Raw genomic sequence first — 15,027 nt, 5'->3', positions numbered from 1 at the left:
ACTTTGGGAACATGGGGTACCTAAGTATAATGCCTCCACAAAGGAAACGTTCATGTTGCATGCTGCTTTAATGTGGACAATCAATGACTTCCCCGCGTACGGGAATCTTTCTGGCTGGTCGACAAAATGAAAATTGGCATGTCCATCCTGTAATGAGGGCACAAACTCCAATTGGTTGAAGTATGGTAGAAAATATTATTATATGGGACATCGTCATTTCTTGCCATTAGATCACATGTGGAGAAGGAGAAAACATTTGTTCAATGGTAAAGAAGATCATCGCATACCACCAAGTGTTTTGGAAGGAGCTGATATTTTAGCTCAACTACAGATGCTTGGGATGTGCAATTTGGTAAATCTCGTCGAAAGAGAAAACGCACTTCTGAAGAGTTGAACTGGACAAAGTATAGCATTTTCTTCAAGCTACCGTATTGGGCAACCCTGCGTCTTCGACATAATCTAGATGTCATGCATATTGAGAAAAATATTTCTGATAATATCTTGTGGACTTAATGAATGTTCCTGGTAAAACTAAGGATAATATCAATTCTCGACGTGACTTGGAGATTTTGGACTACAGAAAAGAATTATACTTGAAGTATGAAGATGAACGTGTTACAATGCCACATACATTGTACACATTACACGGTGATGAAAAGAATAAATTTTGTGAATAGTTGGCTGATGTGAAATTTCCAGATGGATTCGCTTCCAATATCTCGCGTTGTGTTTCTATACGTGATTGCAAAATCTCAGGATTGAAAAGTCATGACTGTCATGTTTTCATGCAAAGACTACTTCCTATTGCTGTTGGGGGGTACTTACGAACTGATATTGCCTTGGCCTTGACTGAATTGAGCACTTTCTTCAAGGAGTTGTGCGCCCGAACCTTAGATGTTAACCGCCTATCCAAGCTCCAAACTGATATCATTGCAATTCTATGCAAATTGGAGATGATATTTTCCCCTTCTTTTCCTGATGTCATGGTCCACTTAGCTGTCCACTCATCCCGTGAGGCCATACTTGGGGGTCCAGTACAATACAGGTGGATGTATCCATTTGAGAGATATCTCGGCAAGTTCAAGCAGTATGTTAAGAATAAAGTCCGCCCAGAAGGCTTAATAGCCGAAGCCAACATTCACATCGAATGCCTGACTTTTTGCTTAATGTATTTCCAAGATATTGAGACGAAGTTTACTCGAATGGACCGCAACATTGATGGTGGAGAAGCGGAGAATATAGATGGATTCAAGATTTTTAACTAGAAAGTTCGACCCATGGGTATAGCTTTGAACTTGCAATTATCAAATAAACTCCTTATGGAAGCCACCTGGTACGTGCTCAACAACTGCGATGAGATTGGACCCTACCTAAAGTAAGCATCCATTATCTGATCTATGATTAATTATTTTCTTATGGCTTTTTTGGGGACAACCCATTTATGTTGTATGCCTAACACGTAACTTACGTATATTACTTGGACGATTTTGCATTCTCCAAATGCAGGGAGCACTACAAGAAATGTAATGTACATGGTCCAAATAATTGTACCTATCGAACACATCAAACTGAGTTTCCAACTTGGTTCAAGCAACGTGTAAGCTATTTTGCTCCCTCCCTAGTTAGTTAAACCTGAATTCGATTAAGTTGAAGAAACTATAAGTGATTACCTTCCAAGAATATTGTTGTAGGTTCAGGAGCAGCGTATCACCAACCCACGTGATGTGACTGCTGATCTGTATGTGTTAGCTTGTTGTCCTGAACGTTATGTTGCATCCTATGCTGCTTGCATTATAAATGGCAAAAGGTTCCATACGAAACAACGTGAACTTCGGCGGCGTACACAAAATTTAGGGGTGTTGGTAACTGGTGACGAAAGTACTAATAATGTTGACTTCTACGGTGTTATTAATGATATCGTGGAGTTACACTACATGGGGCGGCATCGAGTGTACTTGTTCATGTGTGACTGGTTTGACGTGGGGTACGAGTTGATAACCATATGACCAGTATCAACATGGAGAGGACTTGGTATAAGGATGAATCATTTGTGTTGGCATGTCAGGCGTCCCAATGTTTTTACATTAGAGATATAAAGGCCCAAGCGAGATGGTTTGTGGTGCAGAATTACACGAATAGGAATGTATATGACATTCCACCAGTGCCGAGGGTGTTAGAAGATATTGATGGCGAATCAAGTGACGATGATGTCTATTAAGAAGATGAGCCATCATATACATATGCACCATTGTTGTGTTATGCATGTCCAGTGTCTACTTCACTTAATAGGAATGATATAGAACCTATCCACATTGATGCACGAGAAGTCACTGGTCCGGCTATCGAAGACATCAATTCATCCAACTTCATTGATGATGGCATGGTTGCTTCTGGTTCAGGAGATGCTTATGCCGATGGGGATATTCAGAAGAGGAGGACGTAGCCACAGACGACGAGTCCGTGTCAGAATAGACAACAGAAGCAATATTATTTTCACTAAAGACACTTAGTTTGCCTTTTTGTAATGGTTTGTGGCCAATAGATAAAGTACGAAGAATTACATGTATGTTCCTTTAAAGTTTGTAATCACAAGATGCTATTAATGTACATTTGGGTCAAGTAATGTATCACTTGTTTTAATAAATAGTTTTTTCAAGTTCTAGATCCCGAATGCGCACTCAACTAATTGAGTACAGATGTAATGATATCTACTTCGAGTCCGACAATTGTCTATGCATTTCTAAGTATAGACTCAAGTAGTGATTGGAAACATTTGCCAAATAGCCTTATAATGTTTATTAAAAGTTAGTTTGACAGTTTATCTTGTAACTTGATATTTTATTCTTTGGGATCTCTAAGTTAACTGTAACCACTAAATTGATATTACTGCATCTCAGGTGGGGGTAAAAAGGCACGGTGTCGCATTCAAGTGGGGGCCAAAGTGACACGTGAAATAAGAGAGCCCGTCCCTGAGCATAAAGGATTCACTCACATATCGCATCACGATCGAGGTATAGATTGCTGTATTGTTGTTCGGTCTTTTCTTATGCAAATAACAACATAACCACCTATGTATTATTATACGTAGTGCATTTTCCTACCTGATTTTAATAATTATAATGACTATGTTTCCCTTGATTCTAGGACTAGTAACCGGGCCTTAAAAAAGTTTGACCATTCCCATCTTCAGTCTGCTGGAAATGAGGAGTATTAATGTTCAAGATAAATATTTCGACTCAACGTACTTTCTTATAGTACGTTTCTTGGATATTTCCTGCATGCTAGTTCATTGCATCCTTTGTGGCAACATATTTAGCACTAATGGAATGTCGTACAAATGCAGGTGATGCAAAGGGAGAAAGTTCCCGAGGAAAAGGTGTTGGACGAGGTATTCGGGCCAGACGATTTGTCCCATACTCATGTAGAGCCCGTCGACCCCAAGGGGCTCGTATCAGTTCATACCATAGCTCAACTTCAGATGCGGATCAGTCAGGCTAGGATGACTCAACGCAGCCTCCTTGTCATCCATGGGAGCCTCCATGTCCCATTCCTCAGCCCCCATCCCATGCCCATAGAGAATCCTTACCTGTGAGAGAACCTGAACCGAACAGAGAAGATATCGGTATGGTTGTCATTTGCGTGTTATTTCAATAATTGTTGTTGTTGAACTATATATTTGTAAACACCAAAGATTAAGGATGACCTTCGATAATAGTCAATTGTTCCCATCTTGAAATACAGATGTAGCCGCCCCCACAGTGCCTACAGCTACCCAGGAACAACCCAAACGTAGGCGTGGGCCTGCTAAGTGCACTGAGTTCGAGAAGTTGAGAACGTACGAAAAAGTGCCGTTGAAGATTAATGGCGGCGAGTCGGCACCGTGTTGTCAGAACGCATCCATGTTCACGACACGGGTAACGCAAATAGTTAAACAGCACTGTGACATGAGTTATGCTAGATGGACCGATGTGCCGCAGGCTCAAAAGGACGAGTTGATTGAACGTGTTCGGGTAAGACAATTGTTATTTCAATTTGAGGGTAAGGAAGTGGGGGAAGAATAATCGCTTCAGTTAATGAAATGTTCATTCCCCGTAGGGTGACTTCGTGTTAGATTGGGATATGGCGAATCATAGATTAACAGTCTTAAAGCAGCAACGTAAGCGGTTCAATTCATTCCATCACGAATTACACAAAAAATATTTCTCATACAAAAGTCACGAAGAAGCATTGTCTTCTAGAAGTAGCATTGTCGACCCCATCATCTGGGATAAGCTGTGTGCGAGGTGGGGAAGCGAGGACTTCGAGGTATATATTGGTTATTCAAAATAAAAAATATATATAGTTAATAAGTAAGGATTTTCCTATCTTATGACATAGTTTGTGTTGACTAACATTGGGTTTTAATGGCAGAAAATGTCAAGACAAAATCAGGAGAATAGAAAGAAGCTAACCAATAACCACACAGCAAGCCACAAATCCTTTGTTAGGATACTGAAGGAGAAGGTATAATCTTTCAACTGATTTATGCGGTAACTTGCTTGGTCACAACCAATTTTCCGTAGAATCATGTTTTTGATTGATCATAGCTAACTATACAAATTCCACACACTTGTAGAGAGCGACAAATGTGACTTTTGTGGAGTTTTATAAGGAGACTCACTGGTCGAAGAAGAACGGTAAATTTGTCACCTCAGCCACTGAAGACACCTATGTGAGTATGGACTTTATGTTAGGCTATTTGCTACACAAATAGAAGGTTCAATTACTTTATATTTGGAAGTGATAAATTCATGAGGCATTATAGGACTTAACAATAACAAAATGAAATTTTGCTTGTGCAGAAAAAGATGGTTAGCAAACTGGATGATCTAGAGCCTAAACAACGCACCGATAAGGCAGCAGCAAGTGTGTTTAGGGAGGTACTTGGGCATAGACCAGGATATGCCCGGGGGCTAGGGGAGATGGTCATCCCAGAGTCGACAAGACAACGGGACTGTGAACGAGAGAAAGAGTACCTTGCCTTGATTGAACAACACAAGAAAGACGCCGACAACTACAAGAAAGACGCCGACAACTACAAGAAAGATGCCTTGAGCTACAAGACGCAACTTGAGGAAATGAGGGATGAAATGCGTGCACTTCGTGAGAGGCAAAATGAAACTGATAACATGTTGAGGGAATTCTTCCAAAATTTCCCGTCTTACCCTGAGTCTATCCAGTCTCGTGGAGAGACTCAGTGAGCTACCTTCAAAACGCATGGGAAGGGTTTTTTTGTGTATTTTGAGCACTTTTTGGTGGTGGGAGATGGTATGTGGCCAATATATATATATATATATATATATATATATATATATATATTTTCACAAATCCACACACACACACACACACACATATATATATATAGTGAAGATTAAGGTTGTCTACTTTTGCATCGTTGGAGTCATTGGGCAGTTGAGGGAATTTTTAGACTTTACTGTGTGGAAGTTTGGGTATATGCTGATGAGTTGTTCCAATTATCTAGAGGGTGTTGGGTAAGGATCTGACATATTGTGGGCTTCGAAGAATTGCAGCACGATGAAAGACAATTCAGTGAATTGAGATTATTGTCAGTGAAAGAGATGAAGGTTTTTAGAAGTTTTGTTTTCCATTGATTCTTTCTCCTAGACTTTTATTTTCTCTTCCTCGATCAATGCATTTGCGGGTGTTTAGCAAATAATGTATCCCTCTAGCTACAATATAACCACCTTATGTGTTCTTCTTCTGCAGATACCATGCTCCACATAAGGAAGTCTATGAGTGGTTCAATAGGATAAGTTTTGATAAATTTGGACGTACTTCAACCCCAGAGCAAACTGTGGTTTGCCAAGCAGCAGGTATGTTCACATGATACTGCTGTTCTCCATGATACTGTTGGAGAACAATTGACTTTCGGATAACACAGTGCAGTTTTTTTTTTTTTTTGTTTGTTATTTATTCTTTTTCATTTTACATGTCAATATATTTATTGTTTTGGAGATGGGCCCAAACAATGATTCAGGAGCTTTGGATATCCTCCATCTTTCTCCTGTTCAGTCGATCAATCAAGTTTGGATTAGAGTTTTGCAACTATGATTGGTTTTTTGCACAATTTGCCCTGCATTTCTATTAAGTCTGGTTGTTCGTTAAAGAAATAACCATCTTGTTGTGCGTGTATATGCATATATATACACATTCATACTTGGTTACACTGTATACTGTGTTTTTATTGGTTTTGTAAGCTTTTTTAATCAAAAACTCATGATTGTAGGCTACCATTCTCGTCAATATTTGCTGATTTACATCTTATTGACATTTGTAGAGGAATCTGAAACAGATAGTGAATCTTCCCATGGTAAGCCTATATTCTTGCTTTTAGGGCCAAAATCATTTTTTTTCTTTTTAATTTTCTGTCAAACTAACCCAGCCATCATCGATGAAAAAAGAAAAAAGAAAAAGACTTGAAATACCTAACGTAATGTGATACTAATTTAAACATGTGGGTAACATGGTAATAGTTTGTGGATGTACGGAATATATGATTAAACTGACTTTACAAAAATAATAATAATAATAATTAAAAAAAATGGGGAAAGGCTCCCTGGTGATCAAGGAAGCAAATTCAAGCCATCCCTTAGTCGACTGCTTTTTAATGCTAAAATGATTTGAATTGATTTGTAAATAATATTATTTTGTGAGTTTTATTAAAATGCGTTGAAGTGTAAAATGTTGAGATAAATAAAGAAGCCATTTTGAATGCTAAAGTCAACGCTTCCTTGGGTTACTATATTTTTCTGTGTTTGGTAATCTGGTGTGCTTTTTTTTAATATTTTTTTTGTTCCCACAAAGCAAAAGGAAGCAATCTGCTCGAGCAACCCAAGGAAGCAATCTGCATTCAAGTCCATATTGAAAAGAAAAGCACAAAACAGTAAGGCTATTGTTACCTTTCTCTTCTTTTAGATTTCCTTTTATGCTAAAGCCGTACTGTTTTAGATCTCCACCGTAGAAGTCTTACAGGTGATATGTTTGGGCTTTACAGGTGATATGTTTACAGAGGAACAGAGAATGAGTTGGTTGAATGAGCAGCTGAGATGCTCTATGGGCTGATTCATGCGTGTTATATATTGACAAGCAAAGGAATGGCTGCTATGGTGAGATTTAGTTCTTATGTGTTGTCTATGAGTTGCCTAGTGTTGTTATAATCACCTAGTTTTGCTATTTTTTTATTTATTTATTATAATTATTGTTTAAAAAAAAACCACAATAACACAATATTGTGGAGGTCCAATTATGTTTTTGGTGACCCACTATCGTCCCCTGGATTTCCAATAGCCGTATGAAGCATTGATGGAGCCTATTTCGAAACCACATTTCCTCACTTCATCTTGATGACATACGAGCACCTCAAGCCTCAAATGGCATCACAAAGCTATTTTTCATGAGTTTGGATATTTCATAATTAGAAATATTTATTTTGATTGTTAAAATCTCCAATTGGACTGAAATAGCTCCTGTTAAAAGGTATGTAGAGGGTAGCCTTTATTTTGTATGTAAAGTTGCTCATATACATCTTAGAGAAACTGGGCATGTAGTGTTTTTTTCCTTATAATATATAGTTTTTCCCTTGCATATTGTAAGTTTTTGCTTTATAATAGCTGAATGGAGTGTAAAAGGCAAATTTGTTGCATTTCCTCATAAAAAAGGCTAAAGAATATTATAGGCTTTGATATAAGTGGCAAAAGAAGTGGAGGGACTGGTGGGTGGTTTGGCATGGGATTCTACTTGGTTGTAGTTTTTTTTATAAGACCCAACATGTAAATCTGGGTGACGGCAATGAAGTGATTGATGGATTACTCATATTGAGGTTTGCTTACATGCTTCCGTCGCTGACATTATGTTGGTTTAAACAAATGGAACGTTTTGTTATATATAACTGCTCTAATGGTGTGTATTGATACATTTTATCTATAACTATCTGATTGGTGTTTGTCCAGATGGAAATATGAAATATCCCACAAGTATAAGGGCATTGATGCAATCTTGTAAGGAGCTGTTCTGCCCACCTCTCATGCCCAGGTGCATATTGTTAGATCTGAGTAGATATAATTTATAAAGATAGAGGAGCAACACAATTGACATATTTGAATGATGTATTCTCAATATTTAGTAGTTAAGTTTTGGGTTTCGATTGGTCCACCCCAGTGTACATTAACTACATTAATGTGAATTCCCCACCTCGATGGATGAATTGAATGTCATTAATTTATTAAATTAGATGGAAATGGTTTGAAAAGGTCGGTCATGGAATCCTACATGTTCTCAAGGCATATATAGTGCAAGTTCAATCTTTTTCCTTTATGTTTCATGTTTCTAAGTATTTAATATCATAAGACAGCATATCATAAGTATTATATAGCAATGAAACAATATTATTTTACTTGACAATATTAAGTGCAGTTTATTTTTATCTTATTCCAGGTCAGTCACTAAAACAATATTATTTAAATCATCAGATTTAAATAATATTTGATGATTTAATTAATATTGTTTTAATGACTGACCTGGAATAAGGTAAATATATTGTTAATAAAATAAACTGTATTCCATTAGATGATTCATGCAAATGAAGCCCAGCCAACGTCTCTAGGCGTAGCGGAAAAAAAAAATCGAAGAATATTTTGCGGCGATTATTGATCGCCGAAAAGAGTGTGCGTGACTGAAGTGTAGTCCGCGGCGATTTAAATAATCGATGCAAAGCGCAATTGCGGCGAGTTTTACGTGCCGGAAAAGTGATCTTACGTGGGGATATTTATAGCGACGACAATATTAATTGTTGCAATTGATTCTTGGCGGCGGCAAGATTATTTTGCAGCGATTACTCATCCGTTGAAAAAACTTCAAATATGACGAATGTGATTATTGTTGAAAATAGGCGAAGATAATTGTGGCGAATAAGTTGATTTTCGCGGCGATCAGGATTCGCGGCAAATAAATAATAGTGGCGATAGTTTAATATCGCTAGTAATAGCATGGATTACTTTCGGCAATTCATTGAGTATTTGCGACGGAAGTAGTCGTTGCTATTAATTTTTTCGACGAATATGTGGGAACTTGATATGTTTATTTGCGGCCTTTTTTTGTTCATTTTGTGGCAACAATTTCTCGCCGCAAAAAGTAATAATTCCGGCAAGTTTTTAAAATCGACGAAATTGATCTAAAATGGCTTTAAGATTTCGTCAAACCTGCAGCGATTTAAAAATTGCCGGAAAGAAGTAAAAGCAGCGATTAAAGTATGTAATTGTGGCGATTTTGAGCACTGGAAAAGGTCTAATTTCTTGTAGTGGATAGAAACAAAACTCAGGTTGCAGAATGCAATGCTCTACCAACCCTTGTACTAATGCTTTGGTCTAAGGATGCCACTATATATTATAAATCGGTTGGTGTGGTAGGGAACCTGGTCCACTCATTCCTACAGGTTAAAAAAGTTCTCCTCGCTAGAGCTTTACAACCTGTTATTAGGTTGTTTAGTTCCTGCTTTCTAGAGATTCAAAGGGAAGCAGCTCTGCTACTTGGTCAATTTGCTGGAGCTAATTCTGAAAGCAAGATTGCTTGTGCAAGAGGTTCTTGAGAAGGTGCTATCCGAGCCAATTTGGCCGCATTTCGCTATCGCAAATGTTGGCAGTGGATTCAGCCTGATCAAGGCCTTTCGACTTACAATGAAAATATTGGGGTCTTGTATGCCTTTTATTAGTTCTGCAGCAAATGGAATAATTGGAAGGGATTCTCTAACCAATGGATATAGAGAGGTGAAGTGGATAGATATTGGTGGTTATTACCACGATGAAGATGGCTATATACCCGCAAAAGATTTAAATAATGGTATTGTTTTGAATGTTTGGGTTCTACCAGATTAAAAGTTGATGCAATCCCACTTTTACTATCAGTAAAGGAATCTTGAGTGGCAATGCTTGACCAGTACTTTGTAACGCCTATTAAGGATTACACAGCCTCTGTTTCGGGTTGCGAATCCCCTGTTGGGATTATAATATTTGGAGAAAGGCTTGTTGACATGAAACCCATTATTAATGTGTTGGATTATGCTATGCCAGTGGAAACTGTCATTATGGGTGATGAGCAAGGCCGTTTTCCATACACTAAGAAAGGGTCGCTCAGAGTGGCATCCCTTCCCCTTCTCTTGGGGTGTTCTCAATTTGTGTTTGATAACAGAGTAAGAATTGATTGTTCTCGATTTGTGTTTGATGTGCATGTTGTGATTTCATTCACTGAATTTTTGTTGCACGATGAGTAAATATTTATTCTCTCCGTAACTATGGATACTTGAGAGGTGTTTGTGTATCTCGGAAATAGGCCGCCAGAGACATCAGAGCGCACGGCATGGGTGTTGCACATTGTGCAAACCTTTGGTGCATCACACTCCGACCATGAACAGCGTAGCCTACAGTGCTGCGATCATTGTCTGGGTCACGGTGCTTGCTGCCACTGTGTCTGAGTTTTTTTTTTCCCCCTCAAATAGCCGTATGAAGCAGCCATCCCACTGCCTCAGAGCCGTCGCTAGCTCATTGGACAGCACCCCTTGCCGCACTGCTAAGCTCCACCCCGTGCCGCTGCACTACGCTACACAGCCTGGTAAGCCATGGTGTAGTGCAGAGCATGGTGGGTTGTGCCATGGCTGGTGTGTGCAACTGCATGGGCGTCACAGCACCCAGCTGGTGTGCCCAAGCTGCACTGCACGCTGCACTCTCATGGGTACGAGATCACTCTTCCGTCGCACCACAGTGTAGGTGCGCACTACACCGCCAAGGTGCGCCTTACCCACGGTTCGTGCTACACCTTCAAGGTGCGCCGTGCTCCTCTGACAGTAGCAGTACTCGAAATCATGAGTTGCGATGCACCAGTTCGGTGCACTCGGCGCCGTGATCATCATTAAGAAAGGTACAGTCCTCTGCTGTGCACAGAGCAACGCGCACCATCGTAGTGCTGCGAGCTCTGCTGCGGGTATTGAAGTTAGAATAACCTGGCTCTGATACCACGTCTTTGTTGCGTCTCTAGTGTGCGTCTATGCATTCTGTTATTTTCATTCCGTCTGCATGCGTACGAGTCAGTTGCGTCGTCTCCTCTCTTGCTTCAGCCCCTTCCTCTTGCTTCTGCATCATTCTTAATATGGTACCAGAGCAATGACCGAAGATTCTAACGCCAACATGACATCCCGAGCTCAGAATAACCCACAAAATCCTGCTAGCCCATTCTTTATCCAACCAGGCGAAGGCGCTTCTCCTTCATTAGTCCCTGATCTGCTGACTACCGAAAGCTATGTCACATGGGCGAGAACGATGCGCAACGCTCTCAACATAAAAAACAAGCTTGGATTCATCGATGGAACCATCACCAAGCCACCAAACTCTTCTGATCCTCTCTATGCTCCATGGAAATGCTGCAACGACATGATCATAGCGTGGATTCAACATTCGGCTAGCTCAGACCTTAGATCGAGCATTGCACATGCCGATACAGCTGAGAGCATGTGGAATGATCTTAAGGAGCGTTTCTCCATACAAAATGCTCCTCGGATTTTTCAACTTGCTAAATCTATCTCATCTTCCACTCAAGACTCTGATTCCATCAGCCAATACCACAACAAACTCAAAACATTTTGGGATGAACTGGAAATTTATGAGCCCATGCCCACCTGCAGTTTTGGTGCAGTCAAAACCTTGCTGGACTATACCCACACTCATAAGGTGATGCAATTTCTTATTGGTTTGGATGATTCGTATGACTCTGTTTGTGCCCAAATTTTACTTCAGGATCCTCTTCCACCTCTCAATCGGGTTCTATCACTTGTCCAACAAGAGGAGAGGCGACGACAACTACACTTTGTCCCAACTCCACTTGCCATGGCCAGCAAGACCTTCGAAATTCGGAACCCACACCGTGAACGTTTGTTCTGTTCTCACTACAATACTCATGGACATTCGTTGGAGCGTTGATTCAAAGCAAATCCACATTTACCAGTCTGCTTCCATTGTCACATACCTGGACACACGCGGGAAAAATGCTACAAGCTGAATGGGTTTCCTCCAGGACACAAGAACAATTCAAAATATAAATCCACTGCTAATCAATCATCTCTTGTGCAGGAAGAAATTAACCATGGTCCATCTCTCACTCCAGAGCAGTACTCGCAACTCATTGCCTTGTTAAATCCTACCCACAACAATGCCAACACACCTGTTGCAAACAACGCCAATGCTACCTCACTTCCCGTGTCTGGTATATCTTCCTCCCTTTATAAACACACACTAGCATGCACCACAACCACTCAAACACCTTGGATGATAGACACCGGTGCCACAAATCACATGATCTGTAGCCCAAAATTTTTCACACATAACATCACTCTAACGTCTCGCATCATCAAGCTGCCCAACAGATCCACTACCACTGCTTCTCATGTTGGTGATGTCCATTTAACGCCCCACTTAATCCTTCGTCATGTTTTATGTGTTCCTGATTTTACCTTCAATTTAATTTCTGCCAAATCCTTAACCCAACATTCTAATTGCTGCCTAATTGTTTTCTCCAATTCTTGCTATATTCAGGGCCTTTTATCTTGGATGACGATTGGAGTAGGGATGGTGTGTAACGGCTTGTATCACCTGATATTGTCCAGACCAGAGCCTTCTCGCTTGCAATCCTTTTTTCACAATTTATTTCCTTCAATATCTGCCAATCATACCACCACTTCAAAATTTACTCAGTTTATGTTATGGCATTATAGGCTTGGGCATAGCTCCATGACGAAGCATATTTTACATGATGTTAATCTTAATCTCAAATGTTCAGATCATTCTCACCTTCCCTGTATTGTTTGTCCACTCGCAAAACAACACAAAATTTCCTTTCCCGAATCAGAATCCAAAGCCACCAAACCTTTTGATATTGTTTCGGTTGATATTTGGGGGCCCAACTCAACACAAGATTACAATGGTGTAAAATATTTTCTCACCCTTGTCGATAAATTCACAAGATGCACTTGGATCTATCTTCTTAAAAATAAAGCTGAAGCTTGAACATCTCTGATCAATTTTTTCGCACTTATTGAGACCCAATTCGGCAGCCATATTAAAACTCTTCGATCAGATAATGGCGCCGAATTTAACATACCACATTTTTACAATTCCAAAGGCGTCATCCACCAATTAACATGTGTTGCCACACCTCAACAAAATGCCCTTGCCGAACGTAAGCACCAACACATCCTCAACGTGGCACGTGCTCTCAAATTTCAATCCGGTTTACCCCTTTAATATTGGTCTGATTTTATCACAACCGCGGTTTACCTAATCAATAGAACACCAACACCAATCCTTCATAATAAAACCCCTTTTGAAATCCTTTATGAAACCAAGCCTTCTTACTCACATCTAAAAGTTTTCGGGTGCTTGTGCTTTGCCTCTACTCTATCACACTCCCGAACAAAATTTGACCCTCGCGCCAAAATATGCCTCTTTCTTGGATACCCATACGGAGTCAAAGGATATAAATTGCTTGATCTTACCACAAAACAAATTTTTATCTCTCGCGACGTCATCTTCCATGAAGAAATTTTTCCACTAAAAACTCAAACACCCTTTTCCACCGAAGTCATTTCGTCAACACCCAAATATTCTTCTTCCACCGACGCCCCTTCTCTCCCCCTTCATTCTCTCAATTCACCCATTCATAACAATCCACACGTGGACTCATTTCCCACCACCCAGAACAATGAAAACGCGGCCCTTTCTCCCAATACACACATTGACGAATCAAACCCCACCAACAATCCACTCTCGTTACCACCTACCCCAGCCACGTCTAGCCAACATTTAGATGATTCAACCCCAACGCTCCCTCCACCTTGCAGACCACCATGCACTCGCAAAGCCCCTGCATACCTTCGTGACTATCATTGCCAACAAACCTCCACACCCGCTGTCCACCATTTGGCATCCATGATGATGCGTCTTGAATCACATGATTCCTCAGGTAATATCCCTTTTCCCATCTCGTCTACTTTATCTTATGCTTCCCTCTCACCTTCATTTCGTGCCTTTACCACCTCTGTTTCCATCCATTCCGAACCCACCTCATACATCCAAGCTATCCACCAACCAATTTGGCATGAGGCAATGAACCAAGAGCTCACTGCGCTTGAGCTCAATGAGACCTGGACCATCGTTGATCTTCCTCCAAACAAGACACCGATTGACTGCAAGTGGATTTACAAGTACAAATTTCAAGCTGACGGCAAAATCGAGCGGGCTAAGGCTCGCCTAGTTGCAAAGGGATTCACCCAACGTGATGGTATTGACTTTCATGATACATTCTCCCCTGTTGCTAAATTAGTTTCAATCCGTTGTCTATTAGCCGTTGCTGCCATCAAAGGTTGGGATCTCCAACAACTCGATGTCAATAACGCCTTTCTCTATGGCGATCTCGACGAGGAAATTTATATGCGACCACCTCCTGGTCACTATGCAGCAAAATCCAAACAGGTCTGCCGTTTACAGAAAAGCTTGTATGGCCTTCGTCAAGCTTCTAGCCAATGGAACACAAAGCTGACCTCCACATTAGCTGAGTTTGGCTTCAACCAATCAAAGGCGGATTACAGCTTATTTACCAAATGCACAGATAATTCATTTCTTGCCCTCCTCGTATACGTTGATGATATCATCCTCATGAGTTCAAATTCCAGCTCAAGCCTTGCGGTCATACAGCTCTTGGAAACCAAATTCCGCATCAAACGGTTGGGGACATTGCATTACTTTCTCGGAATGGAGATTAGACGTTCCAAAGCAGGGATTCAAATTTGCCAGCGCAAATATGCACTGGATATACTCTTGGAGACAGGCCTTCTTGCTGCAAAACCCTCCCCAATGCCAATGGAACCAAATAGCAAACTAAGGAAAGATGAAGGTAATCCTTTCCATGATCCCACACTCTATCGGAAAT

The 15,027-nt window shown here is 40.4% G+C and overlaps 1 protein-coding gene and 1 long non-coding RNA gene across 2 annotated transcripts; both read left to right on the top strand.

Moving 5' to 3' along the window:
• Window positions 1–3,347: 3,347 nt before the first annotated feature.
• Window positions 3,348–4,215, top strand: LOC121265547. The gene is made up of 3 exons (XR_005940682.1): window positions 3,348–3,622; window positions 3,742–4,010; window positions 4,096–4,215. It is a non-coding gene; the product is annotated as an uncharacterized LOC121265547 (long non-coding RNA).
• Window positions 4,216–4,413: 198 nt separating this feature from the next.
• Window positions 4,414–5,840, top strand: LOC121265763. The gene is made up of 3 exons (XM_041169436.1): window positions 4,414–4,503; window positions 4,616–4,711; window positions 4,842–5,840. The coding sequence occupies exons 1-3, from the start codon at window positions 4,414–4,416 to the stop codon at window positions 5,238–5,240; spliced, it is 585 nt and encodes a 194-aa protein (XP_041025370.1). The 3' UTR covers window positions 5,241–5,840.
• The last annotated feature ends 9,187 nt before the right edge of the window (window positions 5,841–15,027 follow it).

The sequence above is a fragment of the Juglans microcarpa x Juglans regia genome, chromosome 5D, assembly GCF_004785595.1.
Source record: "Juglans microcarpa x Juglans regia isolate MS1-56 chromosome 5D, Jm3101_v1.0, whole genome shotgun sequence".
In the NCBI taxonomy this organism is placed as follows: Eukaryota; Viridiplantae; Streptophyta; class Magnoliopsida; order Fagales; family Juglandaceae; genus Juglans; species Juglans microcarpa x Juglans regia.
The sequence above is the reverse complement of the archived record's forward strand: the minus strand, read 5'-3'. Positions and strand labels throughout refer to the sequence as shown.